The sequence below is a fragment of the Vicia villosa genome, linkage group LG1, assembly GCF_029867415.1.
Source record: "Vicia villosa cultivar HV-30 ecotype Madison, WI linkage group LG1, Vvil1.0, whole genome shotgun sequence".
Taxonomy (NCBI): domain Eukaryota; kingdom Viridiplantae; phylum Streptophyta; class Magnoliopsida; order Fabales; family Fabaceae; genus Vicia; species Vicia villosa.
Window position 1 is genome coordinate 248,912,573 of NC_081180.1, and position 23,107 is coordinate 248,935,679.

The window sequence follows — 23,107 nt, forward strand, 5'->3', positions numbered from 1 at the left end:
AATGGAACCCATGGCCTACAAAGGGGGTTGCCGTACGGCATCCCTTTTTCCTTCACATTCAATTGTCGTCGACAAGGACTATGGACAGTATGAGTAGCATGGTTGTTTCATGTTTATAATGGTACAACTAGCTAGTATGATTAGTCACTTCTATTGGTAAAGCATGATGGATGTTTCACATATTGGAATTTTGTAAGCTACCATCATCAGCCAATTGAATAACTATCAAGGAAATAATGAAATGAAAATAGGATACTTTTCTTTATAGTCCAAAAGAGCTACAGTATGAGTTCTATCAACATATGCAAGGATTCACGTGCTCATTGTGCCTTTTAATTGGCCAAGGTAGCTACAGTAGCGGTTTCAAATCAACCAAAATGCTGGTGGCCCACGTTTCTACTTGGTCATTAGCTAGCAATTGAATATAGTAGTGATTCATGTTGGAATTGAACAAAAGCAAACACCAGCAGCCAAGTAAAATAATTAAATGAAACAAATGAAATGAAACAAGGCATGTTCCAGCATAACGCGATGACCAGTCTCGCCTTGCCAGCAACTACCGTCTGTCATCATTGCCATGGGATGACATCATTCGGTGTCTCCCATCAATACCCCACTCTCATTTCATTTTCATACTTGTATTGAATACAGAGGTATTAGCTCCAGCATTAACTTGGTTTCAATTTCTAATTCTTCTACGGATTTTTCAACATACTAACAGAAATTAAAAACACCTATTTTATAAGATTCATCTATGAACAATTATAAATATGTTAATCTACCAATTACCCCTTTATACTAGCCCACAATAATTAGGGATTCTCCCCCTTACCTCTTGATTTCTCCTCCAAAACCCTAGCTTTCCTCTTCTTGTTCCTCTCCTCCACTTCTATTCTTTAAACCAGAAAATGAAAATGATGTTACTACCCCTTATTTCCTCTCTTACTATCTTTATTTATCATATTGGGCTTTAAAATTAATAACACCTCCTAATTGCTTATAACTCTAATAAATAGGCCCAATTAATCTAACTCTCTAATAACTTAATTAATTCTATTAAACACAAATACATTAGAGTTTAATTAATTAAATTAATAATTAAATCTCATAACGATTAAATAATTGATTAACACACCAAAGGGTATAAAATATTATAATAAAATAAATACTAAAAAAACGGGCTGTTACACGGTGGGCTTATGCGAGTCTCTTGACATGATGTACAGGAGTAACTCACCGAGGGTGTGGTTTATGCAGCCTAGGTAGACAAGCGGATACTACTTCTGGATTCCACGTACCGGTGTACGGGTCTGTATACTTGTTTGTAATGTCCTTGTGGCGGTTTGTTTGTTATATCCATTGGTCAGTTGTGGGACTGCCAATGGTGATGCTACCCATATGTTTACTTGTACCTGGCCGTGAGGAAAACCTGGATTCTCGGTGAGTCCATTTTGTTTCATGTTCCCCGTAGAACCGAGCGAACCCATAAGATAAAGAGGTTCACTGATATTTAGTAATCTCACTCCATTCTAATTATTCTTTTACAGGTGGTTCAAGGCAGGATCGTGGGAAGGGTAAGATGACTTAGCTTCAAGATGGTGTATCTTGGCAATATATTATTTTGTAGTTCTTGATATTTTGTTCTACCATCCTTGTATCATGGATATGTATTTGTACCATGTTGGAACTCATATATTTTGGCCATGATGGTTTGGGCTTTATACTCGTACTTATATATTATCCATTCTGTTGCTTATTATATGATTTTCGTTTACCATTTTAATGCCATATACGTATATCCTAGGCAACGTATGTATGGGGCGTTACAGTTGGTATCAGAGCAGGTCGATTCTCGGCTTTGCCATGAAACATCATAAGTTAGCATAATTCTACCTCATATGTGTTGTGTCAGCGTGATTCCTTGTGTCTTACTTATGGCGTTAAGCCTGATCAACTTGATTCCATGTGTAGGACAAACATGAGGATGACTGAACAACGCAGAGGTCCCGAAAGGCCCAAGACGAGGAATGTGGAGACTAAGACTGGAACTGAGAATGTAGGCGTACCTTGGGAGCAAATAATGCAACAGATGCAATAGCAGAATCAAATGATGATGCAAATGATGCAAGGCATGCAAGGACAACAACATACCGCTCCTGCTCTTACTCCTCAGGCTGCAGCAGGGCCTGATTTTCGTGCTTTCTTTCAGATGGATCCGCCAGAGTTCTTGGGTGGCTTAGATCTTGTGATTGCTCATGAATGATTGTATTCTATGGAGATGATATTTTAGGCTATTTAGTGTACAGAGGAGGAGAAGGTGATTTTTGCTGTTCAGAAGATGAAGGGGTCGGCAGGTAGATGGTGGAATACTGAATCTACGTATTTCACTAACCAAGAAATCCCAAAAGATTGGCAACACTTTAAGACGGCCTTATTGGAGAAGTACTACCTCAACAGTATGCGTGCTTTGAATGAGCGTGATTTCCAATCTTTCAAGAAAGGCAACATGTCAGTGTCCAAATATGCTGAGAAATTCGAAGACATGGCTGCCTATTCCCGACAAGCTGCTTATGTACCAGATGAGTTATGGGAGATTGACCAGTTTCTCATGGGGCTGAATGCTGATATTGTGCACAGTGTGTCTCAAAGAGAATTTACCACTTATGTTGAGTGCCTGAGACAATGATATGTTGCTGAAAACACATTGAAGAGGGTCCAAGAGGAAAGGGAGCAGAACAAGTCGGTTTGTAGAGATCAAGGAAGGTCGGGGCAGCAATTGAAAACTCGCAATTCCCCATATATGAAGAAACAGGTTCATGGTGATCGCTCTACCCAACCTTTTTGGTGTGGTAAGTGTAAGGGAATACAGTATGGAGATTGCAAGACAGCCCCAGTGCAATGCTTCAAATGTCAAGGATTTTGTCACATTAGGAAGGATTGCACCGCTCCGGATGTTCCTGAAAAGACTAAAGGTCGTGTTTACACCTTAGACGCAAGGAAGACTCAAGGGAACACTAATCTTTTTGTTGTTACATGTTATGTTAATAATCAGCCCTTGTTTGTGTTAGTTGATTATGGGGCAACACATTCTTTCGTCTCTTATCATTGTGTGCGGAGACTTGGTTTTGAAGCAAGTCCTCTCCCGAATCCTATGATTATCTTGTCGGCCACTGAAGACGTAGTAGAAGCTCGAGAGGTTTGCAAGGAGTGTTCTATTACTTTCAATGGTCGTAGATTCTTGATTGACCTCAATTGTCTACCGCTTAAGAAGATCGATGTAGTATTAGCTATGGACTGGTTGTTAGCTAACTCAGTGTACATCGGTTGTAAAGAGAAGGCTATCTTTATTCCTGCTGAGGAGACTACTCCGACTGAGGCCATTGGACAACTGCTTGAAGGTGTGATTAACATGGTTAATTACCTTTTTACTCAAGAGAAGTCTTTTCTTTTGGCTCTTACCGTGGACTCCATTGGACCTGATGTATTTCCTGAAGATGTTACTTCTCTTCCGCCAAAAAGGGAAGTTGAATTCTCTATTGATCTTGTTCCGGGTACCGCTCCAGTTTCGATTTCCCTTTATCGAATGTCTCCTGCCGAATTAAGGGAGTTGAAGAGTCAGCTAGAAGATTTGTTGGCAAAACTCTTCATTCGTCCTAGTGTTTCTCCATGGAGAGCCCCAGTCTTATTAGTAAAGAAGAAGGACGGTAGTATGCGTTTGTGCATTGAATATTGTCACTTGAATAAGGTAACCATAAAGAACAAGTACCATCTACCACGGATTGATGACCTCCTTGATCAATTGAAAGTAGCCTGTGTGTTCTCAAAGATTGACCTTAGATCGGGATATCATCAAATTTGGGTTAAGAGTTCGAATGTATCGAAGAAGACTTTTAAGAAGAGATACGGCCATTACGAGTTCTTGGTTATGCCATTTGGGGTAACCAATGCTCCTCCTGTCTTTATGGATTACATGAACTGAGTGTTTCAACCATATTTGGATCGATTCGTGGTAATCTTCATAGATGACATCTTGATCTACTCTCGGACTATCGAAGAGCACATGGAGCATTTGAGAGTTGTATTGTCGGTTCTTCAAGAGAAGCAGTTGCTTACAAAGTTTAGCAAGTGTGAGTTCTGGATGTCTGAAGTCATGTTTCTTGGACATGTCATATCCGGCGGTGGCATATATGTAGACCCTACAAAGGTAGAAGCAGTAATAAATTGGGAGCAACCCAAGAATGCAACTGAGGCCCGTAGTTTCCTAGGATTGGCAAGTTACTATCGGAGGTTCATTATGGGCTTTTCTAAGTTGGCACTACCTTTGACCAGGCTTACAAGAAAGGAAGTTTCATTCGAATGGAATTCAGAATGTGAGAAGAGTTTTCAGAAACTCAAGGAGAAGTTAACTACTGCTCCGGTGTTAATGATCCCATATCCAAATCGATCTTACGAAGTATTCTACGATGATTCTAAGACAGGTTTAGGTGGAGTGTTGATGCAAGATGGGAAATTCATGGCTTACGCATTAAGACAATTGAGATCTCATGAAGAGAATTACCCTACTCATGACCTTGAACTTGCAACAATAGTATTTGCACTCAAGGTGTAGCGACATTATTTGTATGGAGTTCACTTTGAGATGTTCGGTAATCATAAGAGTTTGAAGTACCTCTTTGATCAGAAAGAACTTAACATGCGTCAGAGGAGATGGATGGAGTACTTGAAGGACTTTGACTTCGAATTGAAGTACCATCCAGGTAAAGCTAATAAGGTAGCGAATGCATTGAGTAGAAAAGAGATTAAAGTTGCAAAACTGATGATGTTGGAGTTTGGCCTTATGGAGAATTTCATAAATCTGAATTTGCATTTTGAATGGGCACCAACAGGTGTGTTGATTAGTAACTTGTGCATTGAGAACGAGTTGCGGGAAAGAATTCCTCAAGCTTAGTGGAATGATGTAGAATTGCAAGCTAAGGCAAACCTTCCGGATTTCTTTCGTACATCTGATGGACTCATTCTTTTTGGACAAAGGATGTGTGTGCCCAATAATACGGAATTAAGGAGATTAATTCTGGACGAGGCTCACAAGAGCAAATTCACCATTCATCCCGGATTGACCAATATGTATCAGGACTTGAAAGGGAATTTTTGGTGGCCTGGTATGAAGAGAGATGTGGCTAATTATGTAGAGCAGTGTGTGATTTGCCAACAAGTGAAGATAGAGCACCAAAGACCCGATGGTGTGTTGCAACCATTGGATATTCCTGTTTGGAAGTGGGACAGTATATCCATGGACTTCATCGTGGGACTACCACGATTCTTAGGTGGATATGACTCGATATGGGTGATAGTGAATCGTTTGACCAAGTCCACGCATTTCTTATCGGTTAAGACAACTCACAAGGTTTCTCACCTTGTGAGGCTTTTTGTAGTGGAAATTGTAAGATTGCACGATGTACCTTCTAACATTGTGTCGAATAGGGATCCGAAGTTCACTTCCCGATGTAGCAACCTGCCCTAAAAATTAAAGTTTTAGAGTCGCCACCTATTCTGAAGGGCGAATAGGAAACCCTACGCAGTTAAGAGATCGGGGTAAGTTATTATAATCAGGTCGAGGGAAGGTGTTAGGCACCCTCAACCCTTTTCTAAGGCTTTGAATCTAAGGCAACAGTTTATGGCTAAAAGTTAAGGTTAATAGCTAAAGAAGTGAAAAGGGCAAAATTGAGATTTTAAGTGAATTGAGATTTTAGGGAGGGGGACTCGCCTTGGTTATCCAAGTGCCTACGTATCTCCTTAGGGAGAATCAGAGTCAACGTAGTTCGGGCACAGGATTGTACGCCTTAGAATTTGATTGATTGTTTGAAGGCTTTTTGACTGGCCTGTCATAGTTTGAATTGTTGTGGTTTGCAAGGCATTTTGAGTTGCCTGATTGACAAGGATGAATATCCGTAGTGTCGTGGTTTAGTGTGTTTTTTAAGATTTGGGCGTACAACCCTGGTTTGATATGGCACCATTAGATGCGGTGATCAATAGATTTGATCAGTATAGCTAACGGATTAAGGGGCATTGCTGGTTACTCAGATCGATAGATTGATCGTCGCGGGCAGCAAATTAAATGTGTTTTGAATTTTTTATCTCTCGTCTAATGCGACTAATAGCTTTAGTCGGGTCGAGGAGAGAATTAAAATAAAGGATTAATTAAATTGCTTTGTTACTTTATTCAGATATTTGCTCAGTACGACATAGAGAATCGACTAATTCGAAGGCGGGATGAAATAGATATTCATCCGCCATTTATTCGTTAAAGGGGAAGTTTAGAGTTTATTGTTTTTATCTCTCGTCTAATGCGACTAATAGATTTAGTCGGGTCGAGGAGAGAATTAAATAAAGGGTTAATGTTTTGCCAAATGGGCAATGGGATCGGGCAAACCCTAATGCATATAACTTTCTAGGGTTTTTATTGTGATTTTTTTTTAGTAATTAAATGATTAAAATCAATTAACTCGAATAATCGAGATAATCAAAATAATCGGGAAAATGTTATAATCCTAATCCTAATTTAATTCCTAATCCTAATTATGCTCTAATCTTAATAAAAATAAATAAATAAGTTATACACATACTAATATTTTTATAATTAAGCAAATTATACAAATAATAAATACTAATATTTTTATAATTAAGCAAATTATACAAATAATAAATATATATACATAAAAAGTATTAAAAAACATGGCTGCGATCCTGTATTGCTGCTTATTGATGGTGTATGATGGAGTTCTGCGCTCAGGGCCTTCAGATTTGCATGAGATGATGATCCAACGGAAGAGATCTGAGGTTGCACCATAGCTGTTCGCGAGATAACACCACTGGATCTGCAGGCTTGTTAAGTTGAAAAATGAAGAAAATCTTGTCGCATGCAGGGATCGAACCAGCGTAATGAGGGACAACAAATCCAATACAAACGCGCTACCACTGGGCCAAGGAATCTTCGCTGTTAGTCATGCAACCAACAAGCTATATGAAATACACAAAGTCCGTTTAAAATTGAAACAGCTTTTCTGCGCGCCTCCTATCGTCTTCTTCACTGAGCCTTTTTATTTCTGCAACCAGAGCCACCTTTTACCTACGGTTTTTCCGCCGTAGCCAAATATGTTCACCCTCACGACCTGCGTATTAACACCAATAAATGCAATAAAACTATGGAGAACGATTATACATAGCCTTGCGAATCTAATAAGCTCCTTAATTGGCCATGAAATCACTGTTATTTGATTCCCCCAAAATCATGGACATGAACCCTAACAATGGCACCAGTCCAAACCTGCACTTAATATACAATTAAATTGCCCAGAAAGTATCAACACATCATTGTAAACATGAATATATAATTAAAATCGATTTACAACGCATGAAAGGGCCTAAACGATGTTAAAAAAAATTAAGAAAAACTGTGGCTCTAATGCATGATTCTTAACGTGGTATGTCCTCGTGATGATCCAAACTGCCTCTGTGAATACCTATGAAGCAAATTCAAACCTTTAAACGCCTTGAATTCGTATGCAAATTGAAAATCGAATCTCTCTTTTTTTGAGTTTTGGTGAGTCCGGTTTTTAGTTCTTGGAGGCGGAGAAAAAAACCCTCCCCCGCTTCTGAATTCATCCAGGTATTTATGGGGAATGCATTAGGTCTAAGAAATCATATCAAATCTCCTAATTTTCAGAAATTGAGACTTGATTTGGAAGGGATATTGCAACTTTCTTATTTTGAATCATCAAATCTCAAATCCCACTTTACACGATTCTGTTAGTTCTAAAAGAAATTCCAAATTTTATTTATGATTTAATTCTCTTATTCTATTTCCATGAGACTTGAACAAACTTGTTTTTTTGGGTTTTTTTTTATTTTATTATTATTTTAACAACCTAATAATTAATAATTAATAATAATAATAATAGTTAGTGATAATAATATTTACTAATAATACTAATGATAATTAACAAAAATTAGTTAGTAAGATTAAAAAAATATTAATACCAACTAATAATAAAATTAACAATAAAAATCAAGTGTTAGTGAAACACAAATAATATCCCAAAAAATGATAGAACTTTTTTTGTAATAATTGAGCCTATTGTTTGTATCCCAGAAATACTTGCTATTCAAACCCCTATTTTATTTTAACCGATTTATAAGGGAATTTTATAAGAGGGCGAGTTTAACAATAGATATATTAAACCCTATGGCTCTTAATTTTTAACACCCTTAATAAATTGGAAGATGTGGATTATATCGGGCAAATTTTGGGGTATGACAGCTGCCCCTGTTCAATCTTCTTAAACCTGAAGAGTCAGATAGGCACGTCTGCCTATCGTGATCTAAAGGTAGAAGATGATTGGACACTGAAATGCCCTAAAATTTGCATTTATCAAGAAGAACTTCTGAGGGAGACGGGCTTACAGATGCCACCCAGGGTAAATATCCCTCCTTCTTTTTTTACTGTGGAGCAGATGCTCTCTCTTTTTTTGAAGGAGCTACGCATTTTGATCGTAGCATGGCCTAAAAAGGCAACCTTGACTTTATGCAATGTTTATGATGTATGCGATGCATGATGCAGTGAGCTCCTCAAAATAAATGAGAACGGTGTATGTATATGCAATATGTATGGATGAGGTATGTTAGTTGAATGATGCATGATTGTTAATTATGTTAGTTGAAGTAGCTCTGAAAAGAAAGATAACACCTTTGATTGTTGGGTGAAGTTTTGAAGAAGATCACTGCCGAGGGACTAACGTGATAAACCCAATTTGAAGAACTGTTCGAGAAACCTTGTGATCAGGGAAAATAAATCCCTACTTGCAAAGAGACGTAGCTTTGTATCACTGCCAGGGGACTAACGTGATAAGACATAATCTTACTGCTGCTCAGGGACTAACGCAATAAGTCATGGTTGGGGTTGAATTTGAAATTGAAATTTAAATGAGTCTTGGTTACTGCCAAAGAACTCGGTGCCATATCATTGCTAGCGGACTAACATGATAAGACGTAACGCGAAGGTTACGATTTAGGTTGAAATTGAATGTGCCATTATCACTGCCAAGGGACTAACGTGATAAGACGTAACGCGATGGTTACGATTTGGATTGAAATTGAAGGTGCCATTATCACTGCCAAGGGACTAACGTGATAAACTCAATTGAGGAATCGTTTGAAAAATCTTGTATGCCTGGAAAAGCTCCTAGAAAGGATGGAATACGTCTTGAAGAAGACTTCCTGGAAAGGTTCCTGAAAAGGAATAGCAAGGACCTTCTGTTGGTTGTGTAATTGGCTTGCTATGGTCAGCAAGCCTCCGCAGTTTGTGAACCCCTACTTACTATAGTTCTAGTAAGTCTTCGTAGTTTGTGAACCCCTCACTTACTATAGTTCTAGTAAGCTACTCGCAGTTTGTGAACTTCTCACTTACCATAGTGCTGGTAAGCTACTCGCAGTTTGTGAACTTCTCACTTACCATAGTGCTGGTAAGCTACTCGCAGTTTGTGAACTTCTCACTTACCACAGTGCTGGCAAGCTACTCTCAGTTTGTACCTCTCACTTACCATAGTTCTGGCAAGTTACATCGCAGTTTATACCTCTCACTTACCATAGTTCTGGCAAGTTACATCGCAGTTTGTGAACCTCTCACTTACCATAGTTTTGGCAAGTTACTCTCAGTTTGTACCTCTCACTTACCATAGTTCTGGCAAGTTACATCGCAGTTTGTACCTCTCACTTACCATATTTCTGGCAAGTTACATCGCAGTTTGTGAACCTCTCACTTACCATAGTTCTGGCAAGTTACTCTCAGTTTGTACCTCTCACTTACCATAGTTCTGGCAAGTTACATCGCAGTTTGGACCCCAATAGGATTGCTTGCTATAATTCTAGCAAGTTCACCTGCACCGACAGGGTTATCGGCGAATACCATCGCAGAATTTACCTGTTTCGCCAGGGTTATCTGCGAGTGTTATCGCAGAATTTACCTGTACCACCAATAGGGTTATTCGCGAGTGTTGTCGCGAAATTTACCTATGTTACTAGGGTTATCTGCGAGCGTTGTCGCAGAATTTACCTGTACCACCAATAGGGTTATTCGCGAGTGTTGTCGCGAAATTTACCTATGTTATCAGGGTTATCTGCGAGTGTTATCGCAGAATTTACCTGTACCACCAATAGGGTTATTCGCGAGTGTTGTCGCGAAATTTACCTATGTTACCAGGGTTATCTGCGAGTGTTGTCGCAGAATTTACCTGTACCACCAATAGGGTTATTCGCGAGTGTTGTCGCGAATTTTACCTATGTTATCAGGGTTATCTGCGAGTGTTATCGCAGAATTTACCTGTACCACCAATAGGGTTATTCGCGAGTGTTGTCGCGAAATTTACCTATGTTACCAGGGTTATCTGCGAGTGTTGTCGCAGAATTTACCTGTACCACCAATAGGGTTATTCGCGAGTGTTGTCGCGAAATTTACCTATGTTATCAGGGTTATCTACGAGTGTTATCGCAGAATTTACCTGTACCACCAATAGGGTTATTCGCGAGTGTTATCGCGAAATTTACCTATGTAGAATTTTGTTTTGTAAATGCGTATGCATCATGCTTATGCGTTATGCACATGCCCCTGTTGTTTGTATAATGCGTATGTGTGAATGCTTACACATGTATATGTTGTATGTATACTGAGGACTGACTACCAGACGGGAACTGGACTTTGTAATGGTTTGGATTGCCAATAAAAATTGGGCTTTTGTGATATGTATATGCTAATGCTAATGCGTATGCATGTATGCTAATGCTGATGCAATCTCATGGTTTTATCTCCTCAAACCCTTTGAACTTGTTTATTCCATGCTTGCACTTATACCCTGACTATGCTTATGCTGGCTTTGTAATGTTTATGTATGCTTATGCATATGCGTATGCTTGGTTGACGTAATGAGTGGAACGAAGTAATGTCTTCTGTAAGATTACCCGAAAAAGGTCTTTTGAATGGATGTGAATGTTTGTCTTGAAGAAGACCACATAAAGAGTTACGGTGTAATGTATCAACCAATGTATGTAATGCGTGATTTGTATGTATTTGTGTGATGCTCCAACGGTAGGTTATTAATAACCAAAGCGTATATAGTTCGCTGGAGTTGCAGGTCTATTTGCTAGGATGGGGTGTGATGCTAGCGCGATTTCCCAATACCTGTCTTGTTTGAGCTCGGAAGATCGTAGTTAGGAGAAAGAATTTGTTCGATGTTGTAAAGTGCGAGAACGCCTTTTTCCTTTTGTTGTGTGTCTTGCGGATTTGATATCCATTGCTCCAGTATTTTCATGGAGAAAGATGCTTATGAAGGAAGTGCCCCAGGGAATAGCCTTGTCATATGCTTCGATGTTTAGATTGAAGGGTGTGCCCCTGATCTCCAGGTCATGGAAGGTTATCCATAGTGTTTTATCCTCTGAATTTGAATTCTTCCCATGTCTGACATGCCCCTGTTTGAGATTGCTTTGAGATGTGCCCCAAGTCGATTGAACCTTAGGAAGACTGCCCCTAGTTAATAGGATGTTCGATTGTATGCCCCTGTGCTCCTTGAAATTTTTTGCCCCTGTTTAGGAGAACCCCCTAGATGTGGTTCCCCCGACTCCAGGGTCCTTATTAGAAATGATCACCTTTGATTAACCTATTTCGAGATTTCCTCGATGCTAAGTGTATAATCGTAGATGGTGTTGTACTTTTTGAGAAGTAGCTCCAATGGAATGCGTATGCAAGTTTTGAAATCGAAGTCCGTTATGAATTAGGACTGGATGGTTTTGAAAAGAATGCTTGAAGAAACATAGTGATTAGAAGTAGTTTTAACAAACATAGGAGTCAGTATAACAAATTCCTGCTTAATATGCTTTCGTAGTTAACCTTGCCTCAATTAGGACTTTTAAATGTTGTAACTTGGCCTGGTTCATGTTTTAAGAAACAATGGATATAAGGCTCAAAATTTTATTTATCCCACCCCTTTCTCCTTGATGTTCTCCAGATCCTAAGAATTCTTTTAATCCAATGGATGTGCTTTGTTTGTAAGAGAATCAGTTTTGATGTTGGGCAGAAGCCTTAGTGAGATCCAAGCATCGATGAAAGTTGTGTTGTTAAGATCCAAGCGTTTATGAGAAGCTTTGATGATGTGGCAGTCACAAGATTGTCCTTTGTATTTCGCCTTTGTTTTTATCCCTTTTTTTTGCATGAACCAAGTCCTTTGAATTTGATCCCTCGGGATGCCCTAATTTTTGCCTAAGTCGTTTTTGTTTTCTTTTATGAATTTTTTCATTTTGACTTAGCGGGCGTTTTTTTCCTTCTTTTTTTGGCTCCTTTGGAAATTTGATCCTTGGATATGGAATGTTGTGACTGCCATGTCGACTTTATTTGTGAGCTTCGACTGTGATACTTCCTCGATCTTGAATGATGTATTGAGGAAGAAGATTGTTGTGAATGTTATCTCCATTTCTTCCTCAATCTTGGATGAATGCGAGGAAGGAGATACGCTTGAACCTTTGCTTGAATCCTGGCTCGGATGGATTGATTCTCTTGTCAACCAAAATACACCATTGAATTAATTGAAATCTACCCTGCCCCTGGTTAAAATCAAGGTTTAATTGAAAAAGTAGAAACAAACTCCAACTCCTGGCTCGAGGGGGTGACGAGGGATTAACATCCTTATATCTCCACTGTTTAGGAATTGAAGCAATGCCTGTACATCCTCGGCTCGGTCTTACCTCGAAAGCATACGTTTAGCTGGATTAAGTTATTTGTATTCGTCATTCTCCCTTAAGTTTGTTAATAATCCTAAAAATAGAAGTGTGCGACTGGAAAGTCATAGTAGTGAGCGAATGAATCGACTCCAAAACCTGCATGGTCGTCCCATTAGAATTGCTAAATCCGAAGGTACAACTTCTATCCTGAGTAACACTTAGCGGTCGTAAGGGTTGAAATTGTGAGCATGGTAAACACCTATTGATCCTAGGGATAGTCTCCTTCGTAGATCTACTGACCCTGTTTCACTCCTTAGCTCTTTAGACTTGTAGAAGTGAGGGCAACCTCGAATTTTCCTTGGGCACGTCAAACCTGTCGAGAATAAATTGTTAGCAGTGGGTTTTCGTCGTATCGGAACTTCATGAGTTTCCTTTGACTGAACCTCTTTTGCTTTCCCTAAGGATAGTATCACACCATTCATAACCTTTAGAATTCGTAGGTTGATAGAGAGAACCTATGACCCTTTTGCCCCTTGGTGTAGAGTTAACACACGCCGCCTTCTCTCAATCGTAGTTACGCCTCTTTATTCAGGATATTGCCCCAGTTGGACTAATCCTTGCCCCCAGGTTATCGTAGAGCATCCTTGAAAGTTTGATATGTTCTAAGATGAACCCCTTTATGACTAGATACATCTTGAGTGTATCTATGAGGGAACTCTTTGTTGAACTAATTCTTGCTCGATGAAAACCTTTATTGTATTTATAATCCTGTTATGACAAGGCATGGACATGCGGATGGCATGGTGAAAGACATCCTCTTTTTCTTAGTAAGACTAAGGTCATTCTCAATAATTTATCCTCCTTTCTCCATAGTTTGCGATCCTTTGATTTTTTTTTGAGTCTCGGGAAATCGGCTAGCACGGAACGGGTGGATGCGGGCGAAGATGAGAATGTAAATGTATGAATGCATGAAAATGCAAATGCACGCGTACGCGTGAGACCTCTTGTATTATAACCCCGTGCATGCAATGCATACGTGTAACATATAATCCTAGGGATAACTTTAGAGGTGACATTAGACCCTAGCGAAATCCTTGCGAGATAGATGTTATGACATGCCAATGGAAATCCCTTAGATCAGGGAGTATGTAGAAGGTAGCGGTTGGTGACCATTCAAGATAGTCACCAAGTCTCATGGCCATTGGGAGGCCAATCAACGTGTACCAATGAAGTTGTCCTTGGTGGGAAGGTTCTCTATGCGGAACACAACCTATATAAGGACGATATTGGATGAAGAGAAATCCCTACAGGCTAGGGATGAAATACGTATAGATGGAAATCCAAACCCTACAAGTTAGAGGGTGCGCAGGAATAAGCACGAGGAGACCGTTCAAGACAGTCACTGAATCGCATGGCCATCGAGAGGCCAATTGATGTATGCTAATGAGGATGTCCTTCGTATGAAGAAATATAATCCCTACAGGCTAGGGAACTCGTAGATGTAGGCATGAAGTGACCGTTAAAGACAGTCACTAGATCGCATGGCCATCGAGAGGCCAATCGACGTGCGTAAACGAAGATGTCCTTCGTGGAAAGGACACACAGTTGTAAGAGTACAAAGATATAAAAGGAAACTCCCCACAGGTTAGGGGGTGCGTAGATGCGGGCGCGGAGTGACTGTTCATGACAGTCACTAAGTCTCACGGCCATCGGGAGGCCAATCAACGTGCATAAATGCAGATGTCCTTCGTGGTAAGGACATTAAAAGGTGGGAAAAGAAATTCCCTAATTTTTTAACAACCTAATAATTAATAATAATAATAATAGTTAGTGATAATAATATTTACTAATAATACTAATGATAATTAACAAAAATTAGTTAGTAAGATTAAAAAAATATTAATACCAACTAATAATAAAATTAACAATAAAAATCAAGTGTTAGTGAAACACAAATAATATCCCAAAAAATGATAGAACTTTTTTTGTAATAATTGAGCCTATTGTTTGTATCCCAGAAATACTTGCTATTCAAACCCCTATTTTATTTTAACTGATTTATAAGGGAATTTTATAAGAGGGCGAGTTTAACAATAGATATATTAAACCCTATGGCTCTTAATTTTTAACACCCTTAATAAATTGGAAGATGTGGATTATATCGGGCAAATTTTGGGGTATGACACCCGATTTTGCAAAGCTTTTCATCAAGAGATGGGTACAAATTTGAATTTGAGCACTTCTAACCACCCTCAGATGGATGGACAGACGAAAAGGACTATCCAGACCATTGAGGATATGTTGAGGGCATGTGTTTTGGAAAGTGGTGGAAGTTGGAAGGATAACTTGACTTTGATAGAGTTTGCGTATAACAACCGTTATCATGCGAGTATTGGTATGGCTCCGTACGAAGCCTTGTACGGCAGGAAATACCGATCACCTTTATGTTGGTCTGAAGTTGGCGAGAAAGGAATCCTTGGACCGGAGATAATTCAAGAAACAACAGAGAAGGTTAAGATGATCCGAGACAAGATGAAGCAAGCTCAAGATCGACAAAAGAGTTATGCGGATAAGCGAAGAAGACCCTTGAAATTTGAAGTAGGAGATCATGTATTCTTGAAGGTGACTCCGAGATTGAGGTTGAAAGGACCATTCAAGACGCGCAAACTTAGCCCGAGATACGTTGGACCTTATCAGATCATGAGACGGATATGTGAAGTTTCATACCAGTTAGCGTTGCCTCCTTCACTATCGGGGCTGAATGATGTCTTCCACGTTTCTCAGTTGCGGAATTTTGTGCCAGATTCGTTTCATCCTATCCTACCAGATACGATTGAAGTAAAGCCAGATTTTTCATTCCAACCGCAACCGTGTCGTATTCCGGAGTATGCTAGCAAGTCCTTGAGAAATAAGGAGATACCTATTGTCAAGGTGTTGTGGGAAGAGTCGCGTCCTGACAAAGCTACTTGGGAGCTCGAATCAGAGATGCATGAGTTATATCCTCGCCTGTTCTGGTAAGTTTTCGAATTCGAGGACGAATCCTATTTAGGGGGGGGGGGGGAGAATGTAATATCCTATTTATTTTTCTATTTAGTTATAATGTAACTAGATGGCATCATGGTAAATAAAGTCTAGTCGGGGTGTCATGGTCATTACACCTAATACTAAGACTTAAGGGCATGTTTGGCTAAGGACTATTTGGCATTTGTGAAACAAAAATAGAATTTGGAGAAGAAGGAGAAAAAAATGTGAAACAAGAGGGAAGAAGAGAAAGACTCATATCACAACTTCATCTTCAACCTTGCATGCATTCTCTATTCAACCATCTTCACCACCTACTTCTGAGTTTCGCAGACTCTACTTCTCTTATTCAAGGTGAGTCTCATAGATAGAGACTTAGGGATGTTTTATGGTTTAATGCTATGTTTGGGGTTAAGGTTTTTGAGAGTACATGTTCAATATTCCTTACTAATACATTCTTAAACCTCTATTTTATTAGTAGTTGTCATATTTGTGATCATTATGCCTTGTCATTTGATCAAGAGTAGATGCATGTAAAATTTGGGGCTTGGAGACCTCAAATACGATTCTGTAATTTTCTGGGTATAGCAGAGTTCGCTGTAGCGAACTTTAGTTCACTATAGCGAATAATTCATAGTAGCGAACTGAGTAGCAAATAAGTCTGGGAGTTGACATAATTTATTCGCTGGAGCTCGCTACCGTTCGCTATAGCGAATCGGGGCTTCGCTAGCAATTCGCTGTAGCGAACTGGCCTGGGCTGAAGAAGGTTTTGGTTTTGTTTGAGTTCGCTGTAGCGAACTAGTCTGATGCAAAATTTGTATTTCTCCCCTATGAGTGCAGTTTCGTTTCGTATTGGATTCGGAAGCCTCTTCTAACTTGTATGACATTCTGAATGTGTGTTTTAATTGTACAAGACCATAATATGCTCGTAATCCCTTATGTATGCATGTATGCTGTGAAATACACTTGTGTGGTTTATATTATGGCATGTTTATGGTTGACTTCCGTTGTTCCGGTTGAACATTCAGAATTGTTGATTGTATGGCTCCATGAGCATGGTTGTTATGTATGCTTGAATCGGAGTAGGCTTAATCTACTAGGTGGTAATGCACTGTTGTTATGGATATGGTTCTAAATATTACTGTTGCGATGTGCTAGTGAGGGTATTGAATGACGTATCCCACTAGGGGTAAGACATGTACGTGCTCGGTATGTTTTATGCATCTGAGCTACCATTGCGATATGCTGGTGAGGGTCTTTAAAAGGCGTTTCCCACTTGGGGTAACATATCGGTGTGATTAGAAAGGTGGGTCGTGATGCCGTATAGGTAGGGGTGGAAATAGGCCAGGCCAGGCCAGGCTTTAAAAGGCCTGAGCCTGGCCTATGATAAATTTTAAAGGCCTGAGCCTGGCCTATGGCCTATTATAGGCCTTTTTTTTGGCCTGGCCTGGCCTTTTTAAAAGCCTGGCCTTAAAGCCTATTTCAAAGCCTATTTAAATAATTAATTTTATGTATTTTTAAATCCATTATTATGTAATTAGAAGCAAGACTAAATATAACATTGTAGGCTTGCAGCAATATAATTGACATGATTAACAAACAATCCAATACTTAAAAGTTGAAAACATTTCATACTATTGTAGCAAGATAATAATATTTATGTCACACTTCAACATTACAAAGATACTAAAAGGAAATTAAAAAAAAAACATAACTCCAAAAAGCTTGATAACTTATGCGTAGACTAGAATAATATCTTAAATTCCAGAACCAAATATGGCCAACTCCTTTATTCTAGTATGCAAACAAAAGTGATATCAGATCTTCAAGGTGATATATATCTCCTCTTTTTCAACCTTCAAAATAAGAAAGGAAAAAATATAAAAATACTATATAATTAAATAAACAAAATATGATAAAAATGAATAAATATTAATAACATATCATATAAAATAATAACCTTTAATTTTTTCTTCACATTATACTTATGGCGGAACCAATCTCCACCACAAATGAGAGCTTCAACAGATTCTTCATTTAGTTTAGAGCGAAACTCATCTATAACTCTACCTCCAGCACTGAAAGTGGACTCAGATGTCACAGTTGAGATTGGAATAACTAGTATATCAGCAGCCATCTTTGACAATATCTTAGATTTCATGCTATTGTTCCTCCACCAATCCAAAGCACAAAAAGAGCTACTTTTAGGAATGTAAATACCTTCATCAAGATAATCTTGCAATTCTGATTTTATTGGAGGAATGGCTTCATTTTCTTGAATAATACTCATAATCTCATCAAATCCAGTTCTGATAGGTGCAATATTCACTTGGGATGATGATTGATTACTATTATCCAAATTAATAGCAGAAGAAGAAGAAGAAGACTCTGTCAAAGATATAGCTACATACTCATCATATAACTCTTCAAGTGAATGCTTGACCTTTTTTATATTCTCATCAACAACTTCTTTAGATTTATATATTTTGGGAAAACATATACGCACCATATGAAATTTGCACCTAGGATCCAAAACACTAGCTATAGCCATCAACATATTACATCCTCCCCAATATTTGTCAAATTTTAATTTCATTGGACTTGCCATCTCTCTCATAAAGAGATCTTCATCTTCATTTTCCATATCAAGTATTTCTTTCACCTTCCAGACTTCTGACAAATACAGATTTGCAGTCGGATACTCACTACCTACATTTAAAATAGTAGTTATAGGAAATAATTATAAGAATAATAAAGTACAAAAAAATAATAAACTACCTGAGATCACATGAGTAGCACGATTGAACACTTCTAGCAGTTTACAAACTTTCTCAACTTTGTCCCATTCTTCAAGCGAAGGGGCATAAGCATAATGAGGCTCTCTTTCTTTGTAGGATGCAAATGCAATCTTAAAGTTCAAAGCAGTTGACAACATATTAAAGGTTGAATTCCACCGTGTTGGACAATCAATAATGAGTTTTCTTTCTTTCAAACCTTTCTGCTCAACCACATCACAAAATGCCTTCAATCTTGCATCATTATGGTTAATATATTTAACACTTTCACAGATATTGAAAATGATGTCCTTAATTTTAGGCAAAATACCCTTTTTCGTCCCTTAACTTTCACTCGGGGTCCATTTTGGTCCCACAATTTTTAAAAAGTTCACATAACTCCCTTATCTTTTAAAATGGTGCCACGTTTATCCTTCCGTTTGGTTCCGTTAGTTGTCTCATTATTTTATTATATACGTGGCATTTTAAGAGTGTTGATGTGTCAAATACAGTATTATAGGGTTATATTCTCATTTCCACGAAGTACCATTTTCCAGAATACTTCATTTCTCTTGCCCATAGAAGACGAAAAGCTCGAAGAAACTCTGGGTACCCTTCTCGTCTGTGCATTGCAATCTGAAGGAATAGCGAGGATTGACACCACTGAACCACAACAGGTATGTCATTTAGGGTTCGTATTTATGTTTCGTATCTAGGTTTCGTTTTTAGGGTTCTCTTTTAGGGTTTTCTTTAGGGTTCGTGTATAGGGTCCACTTTTAGGGTTCGTAAATCAGGGATTGTTAATTTAGGGTTTCTCTGTACTGATTTAGGGTTATTAAAGCACGATTTTTATTTAGGGTTTGCTTTGCTTCAGGTGTAATGGACGAGTTTCTGAATTTAACCATTCACCATAGTGGTGGATTCGTTGATATTAACAATTGTCAGTATGAAGGAGGAGACGTTGCAAAGTTGAGAATAGATGCAGATACGTGGGGTTATTTTGAATTTGTTGGTGTGCTTAAGGAATTAGGTTATAGAGAGTTTGAGAGAATTTGGTACAGAGATCCTACTGAAGGCCTGCTTGAATTAGTTGATGATAAAGGAGCCTTAGATATAGCTGATCTTTATAGGGTGCACTTAAGGGTTGACATATATATTCAACACACAGTAGCTCAGCCAGAATTTTGTGATATTCCTATTGAAGCAGAAGAGTTAATGTCAAAAATTAATGAGGAATTTGCTGGTCTGGATGAAGATAATGTTGTGAGGCCAGAAGATAATGTTGTGAGGGAAGAAGATAATGTTTTGATGGATGATGACAATGTTGTGAGGGCTGAAGAGACCATTGTGAGTGAAGACTGCACTACTGTGAGGGCTGAAGAGACTATTGTAAGGGAAGATTACACTACTGTGAGGGCTGAAAAGACTATTGTGAGGGAAGATTTCACTACTGTGAGGGATGAAGAGACTATTGTGAGGGAAGATTGCACTACTGTGAGGGCTGAAGAGACTATTGTGAGGGAAGAGGTACATACTATGAGGGATGAGGTCAATGAGGGTGAGGTGAATGATGGGTCTACTACTGATAGTGGAGATGATAGTGCTGATGAAAATTATGAGAGTGCTTTGGAAGTGGGATTTGATGATTCATCTGATGGCTTTGATGATTTAGAGGAAGAAGATTTGGATGATTTTCTTGAAGATCTAGAGGGGGAACAAAGCAAACAACAGTTGGATAAAGATGGTTTGGAAGAGGAAATAGCAAATGATAGTGAGGAACTTGAAAGTGGCTGTGATAGTGAAGAAGGTGATGTTAAACATAAGAGTTACCCAATGTTCAATGTGAAGAAGGACATGGCAGATTACAAGTGGGAAGTAGGAGTGTACTTTAGGTCAAAGGATGACTTCAAGGAAGCTATAACATCATATGCTGTGCAAAGTGGAAGAAATATGAGGTTTACAAAGAATGACAAAGTGAGGGTGAGGGTTAAATGCAAGGATGGGTGTCAATGGGAAGCATATTGTGCTAAATTGCCAAATGAAGAAACATGGCAACTAAGGAAATTGGTTGACAAGCATGAGTGCAGTAGAGAGTATAATGTGAAAATGTTGACAACTAAATGGCTGAGCAAGAGAATTCAAAACTCTCTGAAAACCAATCCAAGGATGAAGATTAAGGACATAAAGGCAAAGGCTCAAAGGAAGTGGAATGTGGGTGTTAACAAAACTAAGGCTATAAGGGCAAGATTTAAGGCTAGAGACATGGTTGATGGATCTTTCTTAGGGGATTATACAAGGATTTATGATTATTGCCATGAGTTGCTAAGAGCTAACCCAGGGTCTACCATCAAGATTAATGTTGATCCAGTCCCAGATGGCAGTGAGGACCAAAGACCATATTTCAAAAGGCTGTATGTTTGCTTTGCAGCATGTAAGGAGAGCTTTAAGTTATCTAGGCACATCATTGGTCTAGATGGTTGCTTCTTAAAGGGGTTGTGTGGTGGACAAATTCTGGCTGCAATAGGGAGGGATCCAAATGACCAGATGCTTCCAGTTGCAGTTGCTGATTGATGACCTAGGTGGTCAAGAAGAGTGTTTGACATACACATTCATCTCAGACCAACAAAAGGTCATGGTTTATTTTGTTTGTGCAGAATTATGTCTTTAGTATCATATTACACTTGTTTATTGATGCATTATATTTTTATGTGAATTTTCAGGGTCTACTACCAGCAATGGATGAGCTTTTGCCAGGGGTTGAACAAAGATTTTGTGTGAGGCACCTTTATAATAACTTCAGGAAGAAGTATCCTGGTAAAATGTTGAAAGATGCTATCTGGAAAGCTGCAAGGTCAACCTATGTACAAGCTTGGGAGAGAGAAATGAGGTCTATGAGACTTATTAGTGAAGAGGCATATTTACATATGATGAAGACATCTCCAAGATTCTGGAGTAAATCACACTTTAAGGTAACTTGCTATTACTTGCTATTACTTGTTTGATAAGATGTATATGTTTGATAATAAGAACCTGTTCATATGATGTGTTTAGGTAACTAACAAATGTGACACTCTACTCAATAACATGTCTGAGGCATTCAATAGTGTGATCCTTGAGTCAAGGACCAAGCCTTTAGTAATAATGCTGGAAGAGATCAGGACCTATTTTATGGAGAGATGGGCTAAGAATAGGATGCGGTTTGAGAATTTACCTGATGATGCAGTGCTGCCAAACATTAGAAAACAAGTGGAGAAAACAAGTACCTACACCAACACATGGATTGTAAGGTATAAACAAGTGTGATCTCTTGTATTTAATTAATTATGCATGAGCTGTAATGTGATTCTTGGTTATTCTATTGTGTAGGATGTCTGATGAACATATTTTTGAAGTTAAGCATGTGCAAGACCCAACAGACATGTTCACTGTGAACTTGGCTGACCACATATGTTCATGTAGGAGGTGGGAGTTGTCTGGTTTGCCATGTGTTCATGCATTGTCATGTATGAAGAGTAGGAACTTTAGATTTGAAGATTTCATTCCAGAGTACTATAGGAAGAGTAGGTACATTGCTGTCTACAAACCAGTTATATATCATGTGAATGGTTCTAACCTATGGGCAAGGACACAATACCCAGATGTGCACCCTCCTAAGTTCAGAAAAATGCCTGGAAGACCAAAGGAGAAGAGGAATCTTGAACAAGGAGAGCTTGATGGTACTGACAGAAAACTTAGGAGGACAGGTCTGATTGTGAAATGCAGTAGGTGCAAAAAGTCAGGGCACAACAAAGCTACATGTAAGGTGACAGGGCCTGCACAGCAGACTGCACAACAAACTCCTCAAGGGACTGCACAACCAAGTACTCAACAAACATCACAAGTAACAACTTCACAGCCAGCTACTCAACAAGTTAGTGCACAACCAGCTACTCAACAAAGTCAACCAGCTTCTCAGACATCCAGAACAAGACAAAGTCCTGCAAAAAAGGCAACAACAAGCAAGGCAAAAAAGCTAGGTGTGAGAAGGCCACAGACTCCTTGGGTACCACCAGGACCAACCACAAGACTAGGTGCATCAAAAATTGGGCCAACAACTAGGAGGACAACACCAACAAAGAGAGCCTCATTCAAGAAAAATGTCTAGCACTTTAGATTTTATATTAGTTAATTAGCACTTTTGGAACTTATTAACAATTATGGTTTTATGTAATTTGTCTGGTAATATGCAAGTATTAGGTAATGTTGTTTATGAACAACTTTTGTAATGTTTGGAATCCTAACTGGTGTATTATAATTACTCTGCAAGTCTAATGTATCTTTTGAACCTCTATGGCATTGTTTGTTTAATGTGATGCTCGGTTCTGGTTGCATTATAAGCATTTTGTTGTTATACTCTGTTTTCAAAATTACAACACTAAACTGAACTGGTACATAATTCTGAACTGGTACATAATTGTACATAATTGATACAAAATTGAACACAACATAATGCTTTCATTTTGTTCATAAAACTGGTACATAACTGGTTATAATTGGTTCATAAGACTGGT

At 38.7% G+C, this 23,107-nt stretch overlaps 3 protein-coding genes across 3 annotated transcripts; 2 read left to right on the top strand and 1 right to left on the bottom strand.

The window, feature by feature from the left end:
* The first annotated feature begins 2,800 nt into the window (after window positions 1-2,800).
* LOC131598861 (uncharacterized) lies at window positions 2,801-3,979 on the top strand. Its single transcript, XM_058871434.1, has one exon. It carries the CDS (start codon window positions 2,801-2,803, stop codon window positions 3,977-3,979), a length of 1,179 nt encoding a protein of 392 aa, XP_058727417.1.
* Window positions 3,980-4,060: 81 nt separating this feature from the next.
* On the top strand, window positions 4,061-4,609 carry LOC131598871 (uncharacterized mitochondrial protein AtMg00860-like). Its single transcript, XM_058871445.1, has one exon. It carries the CDS (start codon window positions 4,061-4,063, stop codon window positions 4,607-4,609), a length of 549 nt encoding a protein of 182 aa, XP_058727428.1.
* A 12,991-nt stretch (window positions 4,610-17,600) lies between these two features.
* LOC131598891 (zinc finger BED domain-containing protein RICESLEEPER 1-like) lies at window positions 17,601-18,813 on the bottom strand. Its single transcript, XM_058871462.1, has 3 exons — window positions 18,562-18,813; window positions 17,744-18,492; window positions 17,601-17,639 (listed from the first exon to the last, which is right to left on the bottom strand). Exons 1-3 carry the CDS (start codon window positions 18,716-18,718, stop codon window positions 17,601-17,603), a joined length of 945 nt encoding a protein of 314 aa, XP_058727445.1. The 5' UTR covers window positions 18,719-18,813.
* Between the last annotated feature and the right edge of the window lie 4,294 nt (window positions 18,814-23,107).

Excerpts from the sequence above, each read along its gene's own strand:
- LOC131598861 (XM_058871434.1), top strand. The coding sequence starts at position 2,801 with ATGAAGAAACAGGTTCATGGTGATCGCTCTACCCAACCTTTTTGGTGT.
- LOC131598871 (XM_058871445.1), top strand. The coding sequence starts at position 4,061 with ATGGAGCATTTGAGAGTTGTATTGTCGGTTCTTCAAGAGAAGCAGTTG.
- LOC131598891 (XM_058871462.1), bottom strand. The coding sequence starts at position 18,718 with ATGTTGTCAACTGCTTTGAACTTTAAGATTGCATTTGCATCCTACAAA. Across the intron at positions 18,493-18,561 it reads TGCTACTCATGTGATCTCAG|GTAGTGAGTATCCGACTGCA; the intron begins GTAGTTTATTAT and ends TTTTAAATGTAG. Across the intron at positions 17,640-17,743 it reads ATGTGAAGAAAAAATTAAAG|GTTGAAAAAGAGGAGATATA; the intron begins GTTATTATTTTA and ends CTTATTTTGAAG.